The 24,556-nt window shown below is 44.3% G+C and overlaps 2 protein-coding genes across 5 annotated transcripts; both read left to right on the top strand.

The window, feature by feature from the left end:
- Positions 1–1,496: 1,496 nt before the first annotated feature.
- qng1 (Q-nucleotide N-glycosylase 1) lies at positions 1,497–11,255 on the top strand. The gene is made up of 5 exons (XM_064955457.1): positions 1,497–1,578; positions 2,915–3,256; positions 3,930–4,186; positions 10,459–10,654; positions 10,731–11,255. Exons 2-5 carry the CDS (start codon positions 2,920–2,922, stop codon positions 10,958–10,960), a joined length of 1,020 nt encoding a protein of 339 aa, XP_064811529.1. The 5' UTR covers positions 1,497–1,578; positions 2,915–2,919; the 3' UTR covers positions 10,961–11,255.
- A 129-nt stretch (positions 11,256–11,384) lies between these two features.
- LOC135526565 (kinesin-like protein KIF27) lies at positions 11,385–23,950 on the top strand. 4 transcript variants are annotated; one of them, XM_064955333.1, is made up of 16 exons: positions 11,385–11,592; positions 11,709–11,751; positions 11,868–12,179; positions 12,454–12,663; positions 12,817–13,745; positions 13,857–14,000; positions 14,141–14,311; positions 14,388–14,596; positions 15,972–16,099; positions 16,185–16,306; positions 18,863–18,925; positions 19,145–19,318; positions 19,475–19,690; positions 19,774–19,983; positions 22,413–22,611; positions 22,727–23,950. In XM_064955333.1, the coding sequence occupies exons 3-16, from the start codon at positions 11,882–11,884 to the stop codon at positions 23,092–23,094; spliced, it is 3,441 nt and encodes a 1,146-aa protein (XP_064811405.1). In that variant the 5' UTR covers positions 11,385–11,592; positions 11,709–11,751; positions 11,868–11,881; the 3' UTR covers positions 23,095–23,950. The 4 variants fall into 4 exon arrangements, with proteins under 4 accessions (XP_064811405.1, XP_064811237.1, XP_064811320.1 ...); XM_064955165.1 differs by having other exon boundaries at positions 11,709–12,179; XM_064955248.1 differs by having other exon boundaries at positions 11,385–11,751.
- The last annotated feature ends 606 nt before the right edge of the window (positions 23,951–24,556 follow it).

Genomic DNA, 24,556 nt, shown 5'->3' with positions numbered 1-24,556 from the left:
GAGCACTGATGGAGAGATTGTGTGTTCCTGGTGTAACTCGGGCAGTTGTTGCCATCCTATACCTGTCCCGCAGGTGTGATGTTCGGATGTACCGATCCTGTGCAGGTGTTGTTACACGTGGTCTGCCACTGCGAGGACAATCGTCTGTCCTGTCTCCCTGTAGTGCTGTCTTGGGCATCTCACAGTACGGACATTGGAATTTATTGCCATGGCCACATCTGCAGTCCTCATGCCTCCTTGCAGCATGACTAAGGCATGTTCACGCAGATGAGCAGGAACCCTGGGCATCTTATCTTTTGGTGTTTTTCAGAATCAGTAGAAAGGGCTCTTTAGTGTCCTAAGTTTTCATAACTGTGATCTTAATTGCCTACCGTCTGTAAGCTGTTAGTGTCTTAACAGGTGCATGTTCATTAATTGTTTATGGTTCATTGAACAAGCATGGGAAACGGTGTTTAAACCTTTTACAATGAAGATCTGAAGTTATTTGGATTTTTACAAATGATCTTTGAAAGACAGGGTCCTGAAAAAGGGGCGTTTCTTTTTTTGCTGAGTTTACATTCATTAACGCATGACTGCAAGAGACGGGTTGGAATGTCTAACTGAAATATTGGACAAATCAGCCTTTTATTTTAACTAGTGGTGTTAGAAGTTGCTGTTTAAAAGTGCCGGACAAAGGCAAAACGCAGGACTGTCCGGGAGAAGTGGTCAAATACCATTTGACAATGTTAGGTGTATGTACGGTATCTCTAGTGTTAGACTTTACATATACTCCAGAATCCATCATGCTTAATGATTTTCTTAATGTGTCGATATCCCCCTGCGCCTGACCCTTGCCCTGCTGTAGCTTGAGAAACTGACTTGTCTTATGAAAATAAAGTTTATGCCACTTGTCTGACCGAACCTGCCGACTCAGTTTAAATAGGATGCTGCAGCGTGGGACGTTGTCATAAAGAATTATCAATTGTTATTAGGCTACGTGCAGTACACGAACGGTTTTATTTAAAAATTGCAATATAGTGGAAGTCCAGGAACAAAATTATCACGGTCACCACACTCGTTTAGACCTTTAGACACAATCTTTCAAATGTATGTTCATGCTTATTTCACTGTTGTAGAGTCACAGCCTATAGCAGCAAAGGGTTTCATGTGACTTTTTTATTTTTTACATATAGCTGACTTTAGTGTAGTGGTGCCAAACTAAACAGCACCATCTTGTTTCACTTTACTGATAAAATAACGAATCAATTACTAAACTAATGAATAAAAAAAACGGTTCACAAAATAATTACGGTAAGAGTCCATTTGGATTCGGAACAACAAACTGACACAGCATATCATTTGGCACTGTAATGTCCTCGGAAACAAAGATACCGGATCTGAGGAAATCGTTCCAAGCTACCTCTTTATTTTTCCGCATTCGTCTGACATAGGCTCTAATATAATTGGTCGATGTTGCTTTGACGTAAGCAAATGAGCCACATTGATTTGTTCAATGAATGACAGACACCGGATATAGACCTATCGCTCTACGCCCATTTTTTTTCTGTGCCGTTACTTCAGCCAAGTCCTAAAGTCCAGGTAAGGCCAACTAACTACACAATTGGTCATGTTAAAAAAAAAATGTATCGTCGTGGACAACGGTTGATTTCCTTGAACCTTTAACTGTAAATGTTTCATTTATCAATCTAGTAATATTACATTCGATATAAAGTACAGGCGTAACGTTACAATATAGCCTACATAGTCCACATAGAACGTAGAAACTCATGTAGAATGAACAGTAACGACCCATTTCACGTGCAGGGTAATTTTGCCGCGTTCAAAGCAACTGGGAACTCGGAAAAATACGAGGCAAATCATGACGTTAGAGATCTTCAGGACGGAGCTCAAAAAAGAGGCCCGAGATCCCGAGTTGAATGACCGTACAAATCGATTTTTCCCAGTCGGAGCTCATTTTCTTTCAAGTTCCCAGTTGATTTGAACGTGGCATTACTTGCATGAAGTCCAGTTATGACAGTTTACTCGTTGTCCTTGTCACAGTGAACTCATGCTGCCTTCATAACCAAATGGAAAGGTGGTAATTACCAGTTGTAAAGTCCTAAATACCAGTTGGAAGCATTCACATGTTTTGAACTGGTTGACAATCAACTAAAGTACAGCTATCATGCTAGTAAACAAATTTTAACCATATGAATAGATTGCTTTTTATAAATTGTGCTTTGTTGCATTTAACTGTGGAAAATGCTGTTATCAAGGTAATTTCCATAGTAGGTGACATCAGGTCAGCATGTAGGAGAAGTCTCTGAGTTTAGGGATGGATGATGCCCCACGCAAAACAACTAGGAAATCTCTGACTTTTGACTTCAATGTGTTCAAGACAACTGGGATCTCATGGAAAGAAATCTGAAGCTCAGACTTTCCGACCTGAAGAATCCAGTTGTCTTGAACGCACCATGAGTTTCCCACTAGTAATTACAAGTTGGAGGGGCGTTCAAGTGGATTTTTCCAAGTCGTGTATAGCAAATACAACCTTTCCACATGGTTATGAACGCAGCATTAGTTGTATAGGACTATACTGGGCTATATATAGCATTTGAGTCATTCAGGGTTGTGCTTTTTCCATTAAAGATGTACATTTGTTTTTCCCATAAAAAGAGGGAAGCGCGAGCGTGACTCAACATCAATCAATCCAATGTATTTTATAAAGCCCCTTTTTACAAACATAGCAGAGTGAAGGTGGTTTTGAACAGTAGACTACCATTTATGCAATGCTGGTGTTATGTCCCAGTCTCTAAGTTTTATTTGAGAACATTTTAATTTGTCGTGGTATGGTGTACCTATTTATGTAGAGCGAGGGGGTGAGAAGTGTAACATTGAACATCGAAGATGATGTGACTGGTCTTTTTATTTGCAGTGCTGATGGAGGCCCCACTGCCCCCCCGTGAGTCTGGCCGGTTCGTGGTGGAACACAGTCAGGATGTGTTTGTGGAGGAGGAGGGCGTGCGGAGGGTAGCGGAGATGCTCTATGCCCTGCGGAAGAGCGAGGACCTCACAGCCAGTGGGTGGAAGAAGGCCAACCCCTTGGCCCCCTCCCCAACCTCCGATCATGCCCTGAACTGGGTGTTTGTAGTCGACACAATGAACTTCTCCTTCTGGCCTGAACAGGAGGACCAGCAGTGTGAGGTGACGTACCGTGGGACCACCTACTACGGTTACATGACCCTCTGTGCTGCCATCACCAGAGCAATGGAAGAGGGTAGGAAGGGACAATATCCAGATTTTCATACCGTTTCTGTACCATATGGTATTATCGGAAGTGCACACAAGGGGCGCTATAAAATGTTTCTTTACACACAAACAATTTAGGCAACAAGGATCTTGATCCAGAAGGGGAATGAATGTATCTCATGTAACCAAGAAGCTTGATCTTGACATCTAGCCACTTAGCTGGGAAGTTAGCAAACCAAATGCATAGCTGGGGCCCTGAGCTGGATATAATTTAACACATCTTAGATTTCTTATAGTTATACTTAACCTGCAGTGGCGTTGCACACAATCCCTCAGCCCACGCGAGGCGGGTATGCCCCCCCCAAAAACAATAAATAAATGAAATGGTATTAAAAATATCGGTATTTCAAAATACCCCGTTAAACGATAGACCGCCCAAGCCTAGAAGAGGGTGAGCGCTACAGCCCTATATCTGTTCTGTCTAGGGCTGCCTGTACTCTCATACACACACTGCTTTGTGTTGTTTGCTTGTACACCGTTATCGTTTGCAGAATGCATGCATGATAAAACCTTTGAAGTAAATTACACTCTTGCCTGTTCTAAAAATTACCGTTCAGTCTTCTTAACACATTTTCCGTAACATTTCCAATGACCTATTGTCCATCTGAATGCAGCTAATCAAGATACCATGCCCTCTATAGGTATTCCCATCACAGAACCGTCCTATTTCTCCCAGATGAGTGTTGAGGAGTTGGGCCATGTCTTGCGCTCTGATAACAACACGCCCATGCCCATGCTTGAGGAGCGTCACCGGGTCCTCACAGAGGGGGGACGTGTGCTACTGCAGCACGGCGGGAGCTTCCGGAGCTTCATAAGCCCTGCCGGTAGAGATGCGCAGAAGATGGTGGAGCTCATTGTAGACAACCTGCCCTCGTACAGGGACGAGGCCACATACAAGGTCATACGCAAAACACAACTTCTTCAACATAACGTAGGGTGAATTTAGAATAACTGGGACACTTTTTGCATTTCTGTCTTCTGTAACCTATCCAACATATTAGCCCATGATACATTTCTGAAATACTCAAGATGTTTCCTAATCTCACACTTATTTTATTTTACATTTGTCATTTAACAGACATTCTTATCCAGAGCAACTTGCAGTTAGTGCATTCAGAGCAACTTAAGATAGCTAGGTGGGACAACCACATTTCACAGGCATAGAAAGTAAACATTTTCCTTAATGTAGCTGTCAGTAGAGTCAGAGCTGGGGGGGTTAAGTGTAAGTTCTGATTTTTTTTTAAAGAAAGGATTATTTTAGATACGGTTTGAAGAGGTAGAGTTTCAGATGTTTTTGGAAGAGGGACAGGAACTTTGCTGTCCTAATTTCAGGGGGAAGCTGATTCCACCATTGGGGTGACAGGATAGAGAAGAGCTTGGACTGGGCTGTGTGGGAGCTGCCCTCCCGTAGGGGTAGCAGGGCCAAGATACCTGAGGTGGCAGGTTGGGGTGTAGGGTTTGAGCATAGCCTGAAGGTAGGAATTTTTATATCATATTCACAGGAGACATGACACACACAGTCAAAACCATATTTTTTGTTTGCATTTGGTGGACTGGGATAGTAGGTTAAATAGGGACACCATTATTATAGTCCTAATTGTACCCCAATCACAATTACATTTTGTGTGATAAGGAAACATCTGAAGATTTTAGAAATATCATGTTGGGCTAATATGTTAGATGTCTGAAGAGGTTATAAAATGTCTCCCACTTTTTCTGAATTCACCCAAATAACAGTGCTAACAAGAGTACTACAATAAATAATTAACAGTATATAGTACTACAATAACCAGAGCCCCGCCTAACCTAAGTACAGGGCGTCCCTACTGGATCTCTTTCCTCCATTGGAGAAGGCTATAAGACTGTCCCACTTTAGCTACTCCATGATGTCCTACTATGTACTGGTGCATCAAAATACATTAAAAAGTATACATTAAAAAGTTACCAATATTATGTTTCATTTTTGTAATTCAGTCAATTTTTTTGTTGTCCCGCTTTACAAGTTATGGTTGGTAAAGCAGGACAACAACAAAAAAAATCACTGAATTACAAAAATGAAACATAATATTGGTAACTTTTTAATGTATTTTGATGCACCAGTACATAGTATACACATTTACATCATAATTTGGCTCAGTGCATTATTTGACAGTTTTAGAACCTTAACTTTTTTTTGTTTTGATGTTATGTCACTGATCTTAACTTGTGCTTTGCGGGGTGAGCTTCCTGTTTGCAGCTTGCACTGCTTCCCTCTGATGTCACACTAATAAAGTGATGTGATTTTGATCTTGTGGTTTCTCTGCAAGGGCATAATACCCAAGAAATAAACATCAGGATTAAGCTGTCCCAGTTAGTAGGATGACCCACTCATTCCAAATTCACCTTGTGTAGAGAGTAAGAGTAATTTGAATATACTCCAGAATGTTATGAAGGGTGATCAGAATTTCAAAGTCCCTCTTTGCCATGCAAATTAACGGAATCTCCCAAAAACATTTCCACAAGGACCAGCTGACATCATGTCAGTGATTCTCTTGTTAACACAGGTGTGAGTGTTGACGAGGGCAAGGCTGGAGATCACTCTGTTGTGCTGATTGAGTTCAAATAACAGACTAGAAGCTTCAAAATGAGGGTGGTGCTTGGAATCATTGTTCTTCCTCTGGTTATCTGCAAGGAAACACGTGCCGTCATCATTGCTGTGCACAAAAATGGATTCACAGGCAAGGATATTGCTGCCAGTAAGATTGCACCGAAATCAACCAATTTTCGGATGAACAAGAACTTCAAGGAGAGTGGTTCAATTGTTTTGAAGAATGCTTCAGGGCGCCCAAGAAAGTCCAGCAAGCGCCAGGACGTCTCCTAAAGTTGATTCAGCTGCGGGATCGGGGCACCACCAGTACAGAGCTTGCTCAGGAATGGCAGCAGGCAGGTGTGAGTGCATCTGCACGCCCAGTGAGTAGTACTAAGGCTAGCCTTTTAAAACAGAAATTTGCATCCTGTATTACAAAATCAAAAAAGTTCTGTGACACTGTAAAGTTCATGGAGAATAAGAGCACCTCCTCCCAGCTGCCCGCAGCACTGAGGCTAGGAAACACTGTTACCATCGATAAATCCACTATAATTGAGAATTTCAATAAGTATTTCTCTACACCTGACCATGCTTTCCACCTGGCTACCCCTACCCCGGGCAACTGCCTGGTCACCTCCACAGCAACCCACCCAAGCCCACATAATTTCTCCTTCACCCAAATCCAGATAGCTGATGTTCTGAAAGAGCTGCAAAATCTGGACCCCTACAAATCAGCTGGGCTAGACAATCTGGACCTTCTCTTTCTAAAAGTATCTGCCAAAATTGTTGCAACCCCTATTACTAGCCTGTTCAACCTCTCTTTCGTATCGTCTGAGATTCCCAAAGATTGGAAAGCTGCCGCGGTCATCCCCTTCTTCAAAGGGGGTGACACTCTAGACCCAAACTGCTACAGACCTATATATATCCTGCCCTGTCTTTCTAAGGTCTTCGAAAGCCAAGTTAACAAACAGATTACCCACCATTTCGAATCCTACCATTCCTTCTCCGCTATGCAATCTGGTTTCAGAGCTGGCCATGGGTGAACCTCAGCCACACTCAAGGTCCTAAACGATATCGTAACCGCCATCAATAAGAGACATTACTGTGCAGCCGTATTCATCGACCTGGCCAAGGCTTTCGACTCTGTCAATCACTGCATTCTTATTGGCAGACTGGACAGACTTGGTTTCTCAAATGATTGCCTCGCCTGGTTTACCAACTACTTCTCTGATAGAGTTCAGTGTGTCAAATCGGAGAGCCTGTTGTCCGGATCTCTGGCAGTCTCTATGGGGGTGCCACAGGGTTCAATTCTCGGGCCGACTCTCTTCTCTGTATACATCAATGATGTCGCTCTTGCTGCTGGTGATTCTCTGATCCACCTCTACGCAGATGATACCATTCTGTATACTTCTGGCCCCTCTTTGAACACTGTGTTAACTAACCTCCAGACGAGCTTCAATGCCATACAACACTCCTTCTGTGGCCTCCAACTGCTCTTAAATGCAATTAAAACTAAATGCATGCTATTCAATCGATCACTGCCCGCATCTGCTCCCCCGTCCAGCATCACTACTCTGGACGGCTCTGACTTAGAATACATGGACAACTACAAATACCTAGGTGTCTGTTAGACTGTAGATGCTCCTTCCAGACTCACATTAAGCATCTCCAATCCAAAATTAAATCTAGAATCAGCTTCCTGTATCGCAACAAAGCATCCTTCTCTCATGCTGCCAAACATACCCTCGTAAAACTGACCATCCTACCGATCCTCGACTTCGGCAATGTCATCTATAAAATAGCATCCAACACTCTACTCAACAAATTGGATGCAGTCTATCACAGTGCCATCCGTTTTGCCACCAAAGTCTTATATACTACCCACCACTGCGACCTGTACGCTCTCGTTGGTTGGCCCTCGCTTCATACTCGTTGCCAGACCCACTGGCTACAGGTTATCTACCAGTCTCTGCTAGGTAAAGCCCCGCCTTATCGCAGCTCACTGGTCACTATAGCAGCACCCACTCATAGCACGCACTCCAGCAGGTATATTTCACTGGTCACCCCCAAAGCCAATTCCTCCTTTGGTTGCCTTTCCTTCCAGTTATCGGCTACCAATGACTGGAACGAACTGCAGAAATCACTGAAGCTGAAGGCATATCTCCCTCACTAGCTTTAAGCACCAGCTGTAAGAGCAGCTCACGGATCACTGCACCTGTACATAGCCCATCTGTAAACAGCCCATCTATCTACCTCATCCCCATACTGTATTTATTCATCTTGCTCCTTTGCACTCCAATATCTCTACTTCCACATTAATCTTCTGCACATCTAACATTCCAGTGTTTAATTGCCATATTGTAATTATTTGCCACCATGGCCTATTTATTGCCTTAACTGCCTTATCTTACCTCATTTGCACTCACTGTATTTTGACTTTTGTTTTATTTTTTTCTACTATATTATTGACTGTATGTTTTGTTTATTCCATGTGTTACTTTGTATGTGTCGAATTGCTGTGCTTTATCTTGGCCAGGTCGCAGTTGCAAATGAGAACTTGTTCTCAACTAGCCTACCTGGTTAAAAAAGGTGAAAAAAAGTACATAAACAGTATACAGTGCATTCGGAAAGTATTTAGACCGCTTGACTTTTTCCATATCTTGTTACGTTACAGCTTTATTCTAAAGTTGATTAAATCATTTTTTTTCCATCAATCTACACATGACGACAAAGCAAAAACAGGTTTTTAGACATTTTTGCAAATGTGTGTATATATAAATCCCCGGGAATATAAGTATTAAATAAGTATTCAGACCATTTACTCAGTACTTTGTTGAAGCACCTTTGGCAGTGACTACAGCCCCGAGTCTTCTTGGGTATGATGCTACAAGCTTGGTACACCTGTATTTGGAGAGTTTCTCCCATTCTTCTCTGTAGATCCTCTCAAGCTCTCTTAGGTTGGACGGGGATCGTCACTGCACAGCTATTTTAAGGTCTCTCCAGAGATGTTCGATCGGGTTCAAGTCCAGGCAGTGGCAGGGCCACTCAAGGATATTCAGAGACTTGTCCCAAAGCCACTCCTGTATTGTCTTGGCTGTGTGCTTAGGGTCGTTGTCCTGCTGGAAGGTGAACCTTCGTCCCAGTCTTAGGTCCGGACCGCTCTGGAGCAGGTTTTCATCAAGGATCTCTCTGTACTTTTCTCCGATCATCTTTCCCTCGATCCTGACTTGTCTCGCAGTCCCTGCAGCTGAAAAACATCGCCACGGCATGATGCTGTCACCACCATGCTTCACCGTAGGGATGGTGCCAGGTTTCCTCCAGATGTTACACTTGGCATTCAGGTTGAATAGTTAAATCTTTGTTTCATCAGACCAGAGAATCTTCTAATGGTCTGAGTCCTTTAGGTGCCAGTTGGCAAACTCCAAGTGGGTTTTCACTGAGGAGAGGCTTCCGTCTGGCCACTCTAGCATAATGGCCTGATTGTTGGAGTGCTACAGAGATGGTTGTCCTTCTGGAAGGTTCTCCCATCTCCACAGAGATACTCTGGAGCCCTGTCAGAGTGACCAATGGGTTCTTGGTCACCTCAATGACCCAGGCCCTTCTCCCCCAGTTGGTCAGTTTGGCTAGTTTCTTCCATTTAAGAATGATATATATATATATACCCCATTTAGCAGACGCTTTTGTCCAAAGCGACTTACAAGTCGGCTGGGGCCACTACTTTTACATATGGGTGGCCCCAGCGGGAATCGAACCCACGACGCTTGGCGTTGCAAGCGCCATGCTCTACCGACTGAGCCACACAGTGATGGAGGCCAATGTGTTCTTGGGGACCTTCAATGCTGCAAAAATGTTTTGGTACCCTTCCCCAGATCCGTGCTTTGAAACAACCCTGTCTCGTAGCTCTACGGACAATTCCTTTGACCTTGTGGCTTAGTTTTTTCTCTTGCAACTGTGTATAGACAGGTGTGTGCCTTTCCAAATCATGTAGGGTTAGGGGCGGCAGGGTAGCCTAGTGGTTAGAGCGTTGGACTAGTAACCGAAAGGTTGCAAGTTCAAACCCCCGAGCTGACAAGGTACAAATCTGTCGTTCTGCCCCTGAACAGGCAGTTAACCCACTGTTCCTAGGCCGTCATTGAAAATAAGAATTTGTTCTTAACTGACTTGCCTAGTAAAATAAAGGTAAATTTAAAAAAATGTCCAATCAATTGAATTTACCACAGGTGGACTCCAAGTTGTAGAAAAATCTCAAGGATGATCAATGGAAACAGGATGCACCTGAGATCAATTTTGAGTCTCATAACAAAGGGCCTGCTACAACCACTTACGTAAATAAGGTTTTCAGCTTATTACTTGTAATAAATATTCAACAATGTCTAAACCTGTTTTTGCTTTGTCATTATTGGGTATTTTGTGTAGATTAATGAGGAAAACAATTATTTAATACATTTTAGAATAAGGCTGTAACGTAGCAAAATGTGGAAAAGTCAAGGGACTAAAGACTTTATGAATGCACTATGCATGTCTATGGTTAATATGTTGATGGTGAACGCAGTCTCTGCGTGAACGTGTCTTGTCAACTAAATTGTCTTGTGTGTCTACCTCAGGGAAAGAGGATTTCACTCTACAAGCGAGCTCAGATTCTGGTGGCTGATTTTTGGGGCATCATGGAGGCCAGGGTAGAGGGGGACATGCCAAACCTGGACATCCTCACCATGTTTGCTGACTACAGAGTACCACAGGCCCTGGTCCACCTGGGGGCACTACGCTACTCAGACACCCTGATGGAGACATTGAGAAACGGTTAGTCTTTTCTCCCCTCTATGCTGTGCGCGTGTGTGTGTGTGTTGGAACCTCCTTTGACCCTCCTCTCTCTCAGGTGAGTTGCTCAGCTCAGGCGACAGGAGAGAGGTGGAGATTCGTGGCTGCTCTATCTGGTGTGTGGAGAAGATCAAGGCACACCTGTGGAGTCTGGTTGAAGATCGAGATGGCCAAAGCTGCAATATCAACTCTGCCATCATTGACTTTTATCTCTGGCCTTATGCCAAACAGCACCATAAAGAGATGGCCCACATTCCCATACACCACACACGCTGCATATATTACTGACAGTCCTACACAGAGAAACTATTTTTGTGATTCAAAAAAATTATAAATCATGTCCGGTCCTTAATGTTTAACTTTATACAAAGAACTTTGGCTTTGGATCTCTGGCTGAGGATGACCATACTAAGAATAAAATATAGCCAACATTTTCAAGACTATCACATCTCTTTCTTTCCACATGCTTTCACAGATGGACATGGGGAAATGTAAAATAAATAATTGAATAAAGATTCTTTGCCTGCAGCAGCACAACCCCGCCATAGAGCGGGGCTGTAGCAGCGGATTGTGTGTTTTACAACATGTGTCTTTTCTTGGACAGAAAGCGTGAGCTTTCTTTGACTTATCGGTGGTATCCCATGGCAACTGAGAGACAACAAAACTGTTTTCACTAGTTACTACAGCCTCAAAGTCTATCGTACAAATTCAAGAAAACAAAATGAGCTTGGTCTTAATTTAAGGTTAGGGTCAGACAATGTTAGCAGGATGGTGAAAGTTAGGGTTAGGTTTAAAATCCAATTTCAAGAAGAGAGATTGTAGAAATAGGCGGGGTTTATGACTTTGTGGCTGCAGTAACTAGTGACGACAAAAAACGGCCATAATTCAGCGGAGAAGAATAACAAAAGCAGAGACTGACGGTAAGATTTATGGAAAACTAGTTAACTACAGTAATTAGCTAACTCAGCAATCAAGGGTTAGTTGAAGTTTAACGTTGTTTCAAATACTGTTAAACAACGCCATATGCCAACTTTAGGCTTCACCGTCGGAAGTGCGAGAAAGTCGTGGCTGCTGAAGAAGTGAGCAAGTTAAGACTTTTTTTCTGTAAACATGCCTTCAGGGAAAGGGAGTGAGTGTTTGTGTAAAACTCCATAGAGGTAAATACAGTGACTGATTTTGTTTATAATGTTACCAGCGTCCTGTTTGATCATGGGAGAAGTGTGTGTACGGGTTGCGGTTCGGATCAGACCTTTGCTTCCAAAAGAGGTGCTACACAATCATCAGGTGTGTGTGCGCGTGGTGCCCGACAGTGCCCAGGTGATGCTGGGAAGCGACCGAACCTTTTCTTTTGACCACGCCTTTGGACCGACTGCATCGCAGGATCAGTTTTACGAGTCATGTGTCAAACCTCTGGTGGCATCCCTCGTTGACGGCTACAATGCTACAGTGTTCGCTTACGGACAAACCGGTTCTGGGAAGACGTACACCCTTGGCGGGGGACATGTTGGTAAGTTAACAGTATGAGCTTATCTGTACACTTTGACATCATGGAGACACCAAGTGCATTGAGGTATGATGATGTTCGGACATTAGTCCTTGAATAATCTCCTACCACTACGATTCTGAACTGAACTGAGCTGAGCTGTCACTGGAGCAGGAGGAAAACCTTAGGCAAATGCAGAGAAGTTTATGATTATAGGCCACTTTTTATTATCAAACTCTGCTTTTGTGTTTTTACCATGGAACTTGCTCTCCCTCTGTAATACTTGTACCCTTGTTAGCATCTCTGGTGGAGGAGGAAAGTGGGATCATTGGTCAGGTTGCAGCAGATCTGTTTGTGCTCCTGGGGGAGAGGGCTGCAGACGTCAGGTCTGCAGCAAATGTGAGGGTGTCCTACGTGGAACTGTATCGGGAGGAGCTCAGGGACCTGCTAGAGCTCCACACCGCACACAGAGAGCTGCACATCAGAGAGGACGACAGGGGCAACACAGGTAACACTCCTCACTGTCTGTGCTAGGGTGTGTGTGTGTGGATTCAGTATGACAGAATTCAATGTGATTTACAGTGTTGATAGAGGTTATACTGAGGCTGGTGGTGTGAACATACATGCTGTATGGATTCTGACTGAAATGAATGTGTTTCAGTTGTGGTGGGGGCCAGAGAGACTGTGATTACCTCAGCTGAGGAGTTGCAGAGCGTCCTGGAGGCTGGCAATGCCCTGAGACACACTGGCCCCACTCAGATGAATGAGCGCTCCAGCCGCTCGCACGCAATTGTCACCGTGCAGTTGACTCAGCATAACCACGACGACGGCTCTGTCCGCTCCTCTAAACTCCACCTGGTGGATCTGGCTGGGTCGGAGCGGGCTGCGCGCACTGGAAACACAGGCCTGCGCCTCAAAGAGTCTGTCCACATTAACACCGGCTTGCTGGCTCTGGGCAACGTCATCCGTGCACTCTCTGACCCCCATCGCCGTGGAAACCATGTGCCGTACCGTGACGCCAAGATTACACGCCTCCTCCGGGACTCACTGGGTGGCTCCGCCCACACACTCATGGTGGCCTGCGTCAGCCCCTCCCACCACAATGTCACGGAGACGTTGAGCGTGCTGCAGTTTGCCTCACGGGCACGCCACGTGAAGAACCAGCCTGGGTTATGTCCTGCCAGGGCATGTCCGGGCTGGCAGCCTGGAGAGGCTCGTGTGGAGGAGCTGGAGCAGGAGGTCCAGACTCTGAGAGAGGCACTGCGAAAGAGGGATAAGACAGGGGGAGGGGTCTTTATGACTGACAGCTCCAAACAGACCCCTCAGGAAGAGCGTGACCAAAGGGGTGCGGGCCTAGTGGATGAGCCCCAGTTCTACTGCCTTGCACAGGACGCTGCCTTCATATTGGAGGAGCTCCAAAGTTCCACCCTGAGTCCTGCTCTGCAGCACCGCTTGCAGGAATGGCTGGGGAGACACGAGGAGCTTAGCCACTCCTGCCACACTGACCACCAGCACCCTGTGGGGGACACAGGCGACAAGCCTCACCACAACACTATCCTCCAGCTCAGACGAGAGCTCAGGAAGTGCCAGGTAGTGGGCTCTGTTTCTCAGCTTTTTCCCCTCAATATTATCTATTTTTACACCGTATTCTAACTAGAGGTATGAATTGTAACTCTCTCTCCCACTCCTTCCCTCCATCAGGATACTCTGGCTATAGACGAGCAGGTGTTTGACCAGAGGGAGGCAGAGCTGCAGCAGGTGCAGAGGCAGGTGCAGACTCTGCTACAGGAGAAACAGAGACACCTCCAGTCCTTACAGGAGGAGAGGGAGCACAGATGCAAACAGGTAAGGAGAGAGCGAGTGACACACAGATTCTGAGCTGTGCTTGGAGGATAACGAGAAATGGAGAAACATAGAGGCAAAGATAGAATTGGGCATTTCTGCATTGGTTGACAACTGACGCTTTCCGTTGTTTGAGTGTGCAGAGCGAGCAGCTGGTAGAGCAGCAGCTGTTAATCGATCGTCTCCGTGGTGACCTCCTGACCTCCAGGATGGCATCCTCGGGAGCCTCGCTGGAAATCGGGGCTTCTGAGAAGTCTGCGAAGAGACCTCACAGTGTTCCCCTGATCAGCCAAGGCCATTGTGGTACAAGGCAGGTTCGTGTCCAGAGCAAATGTGTGTGTGTGTGTGTGCGACAATGGCGAAGTTTGTCTTTGTCGGTCTCTTATCTAGATCCACACTAGTCCTCCAGCCTGTTCATTGGAGAGGGTGATGGCTGCCTTTAAGACCCGCAGTCAGCTGCTGCTGGCACAGATAGAAGAGAGAGACGAGGTCATCTGCCCACAAAGAGAACAGGAGGAAGCGGAGGAGGAAGCGGAGGAGGAAGCGGGGGAGGAGGAGGAGGAGGAGGAGGAGGATCAGGGGGGTAGTAAGGGATTCAGGTGAGAAAGACTGATATAATAATGTAATGCTGCTTTTAGACTGTAACAGCTGTTCCACTAGTGTATACACACCCTGATGTTATACTAGGAACATTGTGTTTCCATAGCTGGAGCTGATGTTATACTAGGGACATTGTGTTTCCATAGCAAGGGCTGATGTTATACTAGGGACATTGTGTTTACATATCTAGGGCTGATGTTAGACTAGGGACATTGTGTTTACATATCTAGGGCTGATGTTATACTAGGGACATTGTGTTTCCATAGCTAGGGCTGATGTTATACTAGGGACATTGTGTTTACATATCTAGGGCTGATGTTATACTAGGGACATTGTGTTTACATAGCTGGAGCTGATGTTATACTAGGGACATTGTGTTTACATATCTAGGGCTGATGTTATACTAGGGACATTGTGTTTCCGTAGCTGGAGCTGATGTTATACTAGGGACATTGTGTTTCCATAGCTAGGGCTGATGTTAGACTAGGGACATTGTGTTTACATAGCTGGAGCTGATGTTATACTAGGGACATTGTGTTTACGTAGCTGGAGCTGATGTTATACTAGGGACATTGTGTTTACGTAGCTGGAGCTGATGTTATACTAGGGACATTGTGTTTACGTAGCTAGGGCTGATGTTATACTAGGGACATTGTGTTTACATAGCTAGGGCTGATGTTATACTAGGGACATTGTGTTTACATAGCTAGGGCTGATGTTATACTAGGGACATTGTGTTTACATAGTTAGGGCTGATGTTATACTAGGGACATTGTGTTTACATAGCTAGGGCTGATGTTATACTAGGGACATTGTGTTTACATAGCTAGGGCTGATGCTATACTAGGGACATTGTGTTTCCGTAGCTAGGGCTGATGTTATACTAGGGACATTGTGTTTACATAGCTAGGGCTGATGTTATACTAGGGACATTGTGTTTACATAGCTAGGGCTGATGTTATACTAGGGACATTGTGTTTACATAGCTAGGGCTGATGTTATACTAGGGACATTGTGTTTACATAGCTAGGGCTGACAGTGAGGACTTTTGAAGAGCAGAATCAACAACCTCTGCACAATCAAATCAATTGCTCTGTGAGAAGGTGTTAACCGTCAAAGGTGTAAACCCATGTTCATAGTTAGCCATTGTTTTGTAAATGCCCTGGCTCCAAATCAGAGCAGGTCCACTGAGGCCATGGCCCAGTGTTCTAGGAGCCGGGCCGTGGAGGTGGAAACACAAAAGTCTGAGCCTTTTTGGTAAAACACTGGGGTAAATCCTCAGTGGAAATGTACCTTAATATCCTGCTTCTGAGTTATGTCATTGTTCTGCTTCCTTACGACACAATACTTATTTAATTTTGATCTATATTGCAGGCGCTCAATGAACCGCACATGGACAAGCAGACCGAATCCAGTCTGTTTTAACCAGAACCAGCAAAATACTAGTTTGAACCAGATTCAGGATGGGCTCCAGTTACCTCAACCGTCAAAACTCCCTACAGGTAAATACAGTGATATGACACTTTAAGAGTCTTATATTTCCTGTCATTTCTGTTTCATTGCTAAGCCCGGCCTGTGCTTCCGTAGAGCGCGAGGAGCGCAGAGTGAGGCGGAGTCAGACGGTGAATCTGCAGCGCCTACAGCAGGTGGAGACACAGAGCAGGGCTAGCCTGCAGACCAGTGGCTCCAGGGATCAATACAGGACCAAGGTCAGTGCTAACAATACAACATTTGGAGAACATTTTATACAGCACTCATAGAACAGTCATAAAGCATTTATACAGCACTCATAGAACAGTCATAAAGCATTTATACAGCACTCATAGAACAGTCATAAAGCATTTATACAGCACTCATAGAACAGTCATAAAGCATTTATACAGCACTCATAGAACAGTCATAAAGCATTTATACAGCACTCATTGAACAGTCATAAAGCATTTATACAGCACTCATAGAACAGTCATAAAGCATTTATACAGCACTCATAGAACAGTCATAAAGCATTTATACAGCACTCATTGAACAGTCTTAAAGCATTTTGGTCTTTCTATAAACTAGGGTACCAGTGAAGATTTCCTATACTGGACAACTTGTAACAGCTGTTGATAAGTCATTGATAAAAATATATATATGTTTTTCATGCCATTACGTTAAGATATAAGGGGGATCGTAGATATATTCATTAAAATTCATGAGTTGATTTAAAACCTATGTTTAATCCTTTGTCATGTTTGGTGTCTTGACGGATTTGTCCAAAATCTCATCTATCTGATCTATCCTGGATGGATAGAGATCTCAGAAATGCTAATTTAGTGACGTATGTTACGGGGTAAAAACAGTTTATGGGCACACAAATCCTGAATAATAAATGCAATTGCCAAATCGAGTCATTTTACCTGGATTCTTAACCTAAATTAATACTGTCATTAATGTGCTTCTTTAATAATGATGCATAATACTTGTTGGATACACATTTGGTGTCCAGCTGATTAGTTATGCTGCGGTATTTTCACACATCATCAGATGATCTAAGAAGGAATTTTCCAAATGACAGTCAAGTTATGAACAGCGGTTGTGATAGTGCAATGCGATGCAACAACAGCCCAAGAACTGGAAAAAGGGTGTTCATGAGGAATATCCAGAATATTTTGGTGTCTCATTCGTTATGCATGTGAAGACCATTGTGCCTGGATCCATGTTAGATCTAATTTCCCTAGCGACTTGATGTTGATCATCTGTTGTCGACTGCTCAAAAATTCAAGTACTGGAATAGGCTTACCTTGATAATCAGACAGTTCCTCAATTTGGTGCTTGAAAAGTACTTGTAATTATTGTAGCCAAGTTGTAAAATCTTCTGTTCCCTTATAATTGTCTGTGATTTCATTTTTTATCCGTTCTTGTGAGAGATGGGGCCACTTGTTTGTTTCCCGACGTGTCAATTGAAGAGTGACGACAGCATCTAATATTGGCTTCAACTTGCCTTTCCATACAAATCCTTACATCAAAAAAGGAACCTGGTATTTGGTCACTTTATAAAAATAGCGATGGTGAGATTAATGCTACCGCTATTCATGGCTTTATTGTGTGTGCCTGCGTCGGCCACATTGGATGCATGGATGGTGATTTTTCAGCAGCCTATCTATTTAGTCAGACAATGTCCACATTACTCTCACATATTTTAGAGTGTCATAATCATTTCAATATCAATGCATTGGGAAGGCCTAAAAACGGCACTATTTTTATTTATTTTTAATTGTTTACAGACAGATTATTTCACTTATTCACTGTATCACAATTCCAGTGGGTCAGACGTTTACATACACTAAGTTGACTGTGCCTTTAAACAGCTTGGAAAATTGCAGAAAATGATGTCATGGCTTTAGAAGCATCTGATAGGCTAATTGACATCATTTGAGTCAATTGGAGGTGTACTTGTGGATGTATTTCAAGGCCTACCTTCAAACTCAGTGCCTCTTGCATTGACATCATGGAAACTCAAAAGAAATCAGCCAATATCTCAGAAAAAAATTGTCGACCTCCACAAGTCTGGTTCATCCTTGGGAGCAATTTCCAAACACCTGAAGGTACCACATTCATCTGTACAAACAATAGTACGCAAGTATAAACACCATGGGACCATGCAGCCGTCATACCGCTCAGGAAGGAGACGCGTTCTGCAAATCAATCCCAGAACAACAGCAAAGGACGAGCATTTTAGTGGACAGAATTGAAAAAGTGTGTGCGAGCAAGGAGGCCTACAAACCTGACTCCGTTACACCAGATCTGTCAGGAGGAATGGGACAAAATTCTGGGAAGCTTGTGGAAGGCTACGTGAATTGTTTGACCCAAGTTAAACAATTTAAAGGCAATGCTTACAAATACTAATTGAGTGTATGTAAAATTCTGGCCCACTGGGAATGTGATGAAATAAATAAAAGCTGAAAGAAATCATTCTCTACTATTATTCCGACATTTCACATTCTTAAAATAAAGTGGTGATCCTAACTGACCTAAGGGAATTTTTACTAGGATTAAATGTCAGGAATTGTGAAAAACTGAGTTTAAATGTATTTGGCCAAGGTGTATATAAACTTCCGACTTCAACTGTAGCTCCATCTATGAATTTGCAAGTGGTTACATTCCTCCAGTCCCATCCTTCAGCCTTCTAGCAAACCAAGTGGTGGGGATGCCATTTTGTTTTTCAAATGTAGTAATGTGCGTGTGAACAGCATGCTAAAGGGTTTGATGCTGCTGTGTTGCAGGACCTGGGGACAGACAACATGGCTGTCTTTCAAAATGGAGCCTGTAAAGACTCGGAGGAAAAGGTGAGCCCACATGACATCTGCAAATGATCACAGGTTTAGGTTTGGCTGCCCCTCTCTGCACGATGTGTTTATTATGTCAAAAAAGGCTATTTCATTGTTCAACATGCAGTCATGGTGATTCCTTAGATCTCATTTGGATATTCAACATAGTTTAAAATAGTCAAATTATGTTTGTTTTGAAATGTGGATGTGTTCGTTTTGGACGTGTACGATGCCTAGCTGTCTGAGAGACGCACGTGGCTGGAGCAAGAGGAGGAGCGTGCTCTGCAGAGGAGGAGGGGCCTGCAAGAGCTGGAGGAGGAGCTGAGGCACAGAGAAGAAGTGCTGCAGCACCGAGAGGCCTGTGTCCAGGAGAGGAAACAGCTGCAGATCAAGAGGCTCCGCTCCAGCCAGGTAAACACAGAGCGGGGCATAGAAATCCAAAGTATTATATTGAATTTTTTGTTGTTGAAAAAAACCGTATATTATATTTTTTTGTAAGTTAAGGCATTCCAGTGTTGTTATCTGATATTGAAAGTGTGTGTGGGTACGTTCATGTGTATTCCTCAGGCTCTCAGTCAGGACTTGCTGCGAGTGTCGGCTCGTCTGGGAGCTTTGGATCAGGAGCTGGAGGAGAGAGGAGGTGTAAGGAGGAGACTGTCCTCCGGGGCAGCAGGGCTGTGTGGAGTGTCTATGGAGGAGCTGCTGAAGGAGAGGGAGAGCCTGCGTCTGAGGAGGGACACCCTGGACACACAGCTGAGAGACGGCAGGGTGCTCACGCCAGAGGTGAGCTCAACGTTCACCACCTTCCTTCCGACTGGGTGTCATTCTGACTGCAGGGGGCTGATCAATGGTGTGTGTGTGTATAGGAGGAGCATGCGCTGCTGCAGTTGGAGGAGGCCCTGGAGGCGTTGGATGCTGCTGTGGAGTTTAAGAACCGTTCCATCCAGGAGCGACAGAGTGAGCTCGGGGACACATCTAACCCCGCCCATGGAGACGAAGACGATGACATCATGAGGGCGCTAAGGGAGCTGCCGCTTCCAGAGGCCTCTGCACTGTTGGTCAAATACTTCAACAAGGTCAGAGTCCCAACACACACACACACACTCACAACAAACTACTTTGAGCAACCAAACTAAATCCAAATCAAATGTTATTGGTTGCATACACGTTTAGAGGCACTGCAATAACATCTTATCTGACCAGAGCCTATTCATCTCCAAAATGCAAGATCCCGCTGCTGGATGAGCACATGACTGTGTTTCTGCAGGACATGAAAAGCCACACCAAACTACCGTAATTCACTCATTTTCGAAGGAAGGAGGCCACATGAAGAAACTTTTGACCATTGGCGACCGATACGACCAGAGTTGTGCAAAGTTCAAATCGGATGCCAATCAAATGCGCCATATACAACAGATGTAGACCTTTAAGTAAAATGCTTACTTACGAGCCCCTAACCAACAATGCAGTTAAAAAAAATATGGATTAGAATAAGAAATAAAAGTAACAAGTAATTAAAGAGCAGCAGTAAAATAACAATAGCAAGACTATATACAGGGGGGTACCTGTACATTGTCAATGTGTGGGGGCACCAGTTAGTTGAGGTAATATGTACATGTAGGTAGAGTTATTAAAACTATGCATAGCAGAGAGAACAGTCTATGACTAGGGTGGCTGGAGTCTTTGACAATTTTTATGGCCTTCCTCTGACACCGCCTGGTATAGAGGTCCTGGATGGCAGGAAGCTTGGCCCCGGTGATGTACTGGGCCGTTCTCACTACCCTCTGTAGTGCCTTGCAGTCGGAGGCCGAGCAGTTGCCATACCAGGCAGTGATGCAACCAGTCAGGATGCTCTCGATGGTGCAGCTGTAGAACCTTTTGAGGATCTGAGGACCCATGCCAAATCTTTTCAGTCTCCTAAGGGGGAATAGGTTTTGTCGTGTCCTCTTCATTACAGTCTTTGTGCTTGTACCATGTTAGTTTGTTGGTAATGTGGACACCAAGGAACTTGAAGCTCTCAACCTGCTCCACTACAGCCCTGTCGATGAGAATGGGGGCGTGCTCGGTCCTCTTTTTCCTGTAGTCCACAATCATCTCCTTTGTCTTGATCACGTTGAGGGAGAGGTTGTTGTCCTGGCACCACACGGCCAGGTCTCTGACCTCCTCCCTATAGGCTGTCTCGTCGTTGTCGGTGATCAGGCCTACCACTGTTGTCATCTGAAAACTTAATAATGTTGGAGTCCTGCCTGGCCGTGCAGTCATGAGTGAACAGGGAGTACAGAAGGGGACTGAGCACGCACCCCTGAGGGTCCCCCGTGTTGATGATCAGTGTGGCAGATATGTTGTTACCTACCCTTACCACATGAGGGCCGCCCGTCAGAAAGTACAGGATCCAGTTACAGAGGGAAGTGTTTAGTCCCAGGCTCCTTAGCGTATTGATGAGCTTTGAGGGCACTATGGTGTTGAACGCTGAGCTGTAGTCAATGAATAGCATTCTCACATAAATGTTCCTTTTGTCCAGGTGGGAAAGAGCAGTGTGGAGTGAAATAGAGATTGCATTATCTGTGGATCTGTTAGGGCGGTATGCAAATTAGAGTGGGTCTAGGGTTTCTGGGATAATGGTGTTGATGTGAGCCATGACCAGCCTTTCAAAGCACTTCATGGCTACGGATGTGAGTGCTACGGGTCGGTAGTAATTTAAGCAGGTTACCTTAGTGTTCTTGGGCACAGGGACTATGGTGGTCTGCTTGAAACATGTTGGTATTACAGACTCGGACAGGGAGAGGTTGAAAATGTCAGTGAAGACACTTGCCAGTTGGTCAGTGCATGCTCGCAGTACACGTTCTGGTAATCCATCTGGCCTTGTGAATGTTGACCTGTTTACAGGTCTTACTCAGAGTGTGATCACACAGTCTTCCGGAACAGCTGGTGCTGTCATGCATGTTTCAGTGTTATCTGCCTCGAAGCGAGCATAGAAGTAGTTTAGCTCGTCTGGTAGGCTTGTGTCACTGGGCAGCTTTTGGCTGTGCTTCCCTTTGTAGTCTGTCATGGTTTGCAAGCCCTGCCACATCCGATGAGCGTCAGACTTTGCTTTGTGATAACCAATCGGGAGAGGGAGGTTCTCACTAGCCTAGTCAGCTTTGAGACTGTACTGGATAGTGGAACATGCTATTATGCATGCTGTTTTGGATAAACATCCACAAAGGGAGAACTAGGTGATGCCTACAACAAAGTGGTATCTGGTCGACAGTACACTGCATTAGAACCCTCATTTGAGGAAAGGCTGGGATTGAGATTTTAAGAGTTTGAAAAAGGTTGGGCTCAGAAGTGGGACTGGTTCAAGAGATGATGGTGATAATAATACATTTAATTTGTATAGTGCTTTTCATGTCAGAGTAATCTTCAAGTTCTACGTAGGCCAAAATAAGACATCCACTTACACTCCTAACCTTCCGTGGGCCTCCTAAGCTGTCAAATGTTAAAAGCATTCCCTTGGCCCCTCCAGGTGGTGTGTCTGAGGGAGTCAGAGCAGCGGCTGCAGCTGCGCTGTGAGGAGCTGGAGCTGCAGTGTGGAGAGCAGGAGGCAGTAACCAGGGAGATGGAGGCAGCTCTACAGCGTCTCACTCTGGACACAGATCGGCGGCTCACTGAGCAGCATCGAGAGCACCAACATAGCATACAGTTGCTACTGCAACAGTGCCGAGGTCCGTGTCTGTGTGTGTATATGCATCAATGTGGTAAATGTTTGAGTGTGGTATTCCTGCCCTTTCATTGTGTGTTTTACAGTATTCTCACTGCTAATTTTCTGTTTGTGTGTAGAGGGTGGCTCAGGGAACAGTGGTCAGGCGGTCCAGGCTAGGCTGCAGCAGCTGGAGAGAGACCTGTTCTTCTATAAGAACTCCAGTCGTGAGCTGAAGAGGAAGCTCCGAGAGCTGGTCACCAAATCCCTCCCCCCCCAGGCTCCAGACCTGCAGACCCAGGGCAGGAAGGGGGCCAGTGATGGAGCAGGGGACAGCCCCAGCCTGCAGACTCCCAGAGTGGAGCTGGCCCCTGTCCGTCTGTCCCGTAGGGAGCTGAGGCAGCTCTCACCCTCTGACCCCCGAAGCACGAGGGTGCGCGCTACCATGAGGGCCAGCAGAGGCTCATTCCAGGAGGACTCCATTGAAGTGCCCAGAAACACTTACTGACCAGGAGGCTCGAGCACATATCAACCACTTTTTCCATTCGTCCACACTGATCTAGAAGAAGAGGTCAGGTGAATCTAAGTCAAATAAAGATGAATGTGGATGAAGGAGAGGAGGCAAGGAACAGAAGCCACTAACTGTGAAACTGTTGAGACATGTCAACTGATTCCACGGAGTGAAAACCCTCTCTGCACTTTACAGCACTAAAGTCTGACTGAATTGGACTTCAAACTGCAGACTCATCAGTTAGTCAGAGATGGATGAGCCCACAGCTAAATTGATATCAAAATAATGTGTATTAGAAATGTGTTTTTTATGTTTAAATTATTTTACTTTTAAATATGTCTTTGTTTATAAGACTGTGTGTTGGCCGTGTTCTAGACCCTCGGGCCACTCCAAACTCTAAAGCAAGCCACTGGTCATTCATGCAATATAATTTAGCTGTGATTTACTCTTTCTTTGTGTGTGGTTTTGGTTATTTAAGTGTTGAACAACTGTTGACATCAAATTGATTGGATCAAACCTGTTCATTTGCATGATTCACCAATTCGATCTACATTTGTCTTTGCAGACTCCTATTTAATGTTAAAGTTGCTACTTGCAATAGTAGCACCTGCTGTCCAATGGTCATTTTAATTTCTGGTACGCCATTGATTCTTGAAAAATAGAACTTATACATGTATATAACTAATATATTGGTCTAATGTCATATTCCCCAAAATGTTAGTCTGATCTCAGTTACCTGACACACAAGGCTAGTAATCCACCACCACCCCTCAAACAGTTTTTGTTGCAAAACAAAAAGCTTAAGGATGCAGTAGGCCTCAAAATAAAATAAAAAGATATATTCAAAAAGTCATTCTTGTTGGAGCCGTAATTCACGCCTGTGTAATATACTTCTCAAGATGAGATGCAGAAATAAAGCTACATTAGAAAGGCAATTGGAAAAATACATATACCATTTAAAAAATATATATATATATATATATATATATATATATACTTTAATATACAGTTGAAGTTGGAAGTTTACATACACCTTCGCCAAATACATTTAAACTCAGTTTTTCACAATTCCTGACATTTAATCCTAGTAAAAATTCCCTGTCTTAGGTCAGTTAGGATCACCACTTTATTTTAAGAATGTGAAATGTCAGAATAAGAGTAGAGTGATTTATTTCAGCTTTTATTTATTTCATCACATTCCCAGTGGATCAGAAGTTTACATACACTCAATTAGTATTTTGTAGCATTGCCTTTAAATTGTTTAACTTGGGTCAAACGTTTCAGGTACCCTTCTACACGCTTCCCACAATAAGTTGGGTGAATTTTGGCCCATTCCTCCTGACAGAGCTGGTGTAACTGAGTCAGGTTTGTAGGCCTCCTTGCTCACACACACATTTTCAGTTCTGTACACAAATTGTCTATGGGGTTGAGGTCAGGGCTTTGTGATGGCCACTCCCAA

Source organism: Oncorhynchus masou, chromosome 1 (genome assembly GCF_036934945.1).
Source record: "Oncorhynchus masou masou isolate Uvic2021 chromosome 1, UVic_Omas_1.1, whole genome shotgun sequence".
NCBI lineage: Eukaryota > Metazoa > Chordata > Actinopteri > Salmoniformes > Salmonidae > Oncorhynchus > Oncorhynchus masou.
Note: the sequence above shows the minus strand (reverse complement) of the source record. Positions and strands in the feature narration are given on the sequence as shown.

Coding starts and splice junctions, on each gene's coding strand:
- LOC135526565 (XM_064955165.1), top strand. CDS start 11,858: ATGTTACCAGCGTCCTGTTTGATCATGGGAGAAGTGTGTGTACGGGTT. Junction 12,664..12,816: donor GGACGACAGGGGCAACACAG/GTAACACTCCTC, acceptor AATGTGTTTCAG/TTGTGGTGGGGGCCAGAGAG. Junction 19,984..22,412: donor TGGTCAAATACTTCAACAAG/GTCAGAGTCCCA, acceptor TGGCCCCTCCAG/GTGGTGTGTCTGAGGGAGTC.
- qng1 (XM_064955457.1), top strand. CDS start 2,920: ATGGAGGCCCCACTGCCCCCCCGTGAGTCTGGCCGGTTCGTGGTGGAA. Junction 3,257..3,929: donor CACCAGAGCAATGGAAGAGG/GTAGGAAGGGAC, acceptor TGCCCTCTATAG/GTATTCCCATCACAGAACCG. Junction 10,655..10,730: donor GATGGAGACATTGAGAAACG/GTTAGTCTTTTC, acceptor CCTCTCTCTCAG/GTGAGTTGCTCAGCTCAGGC.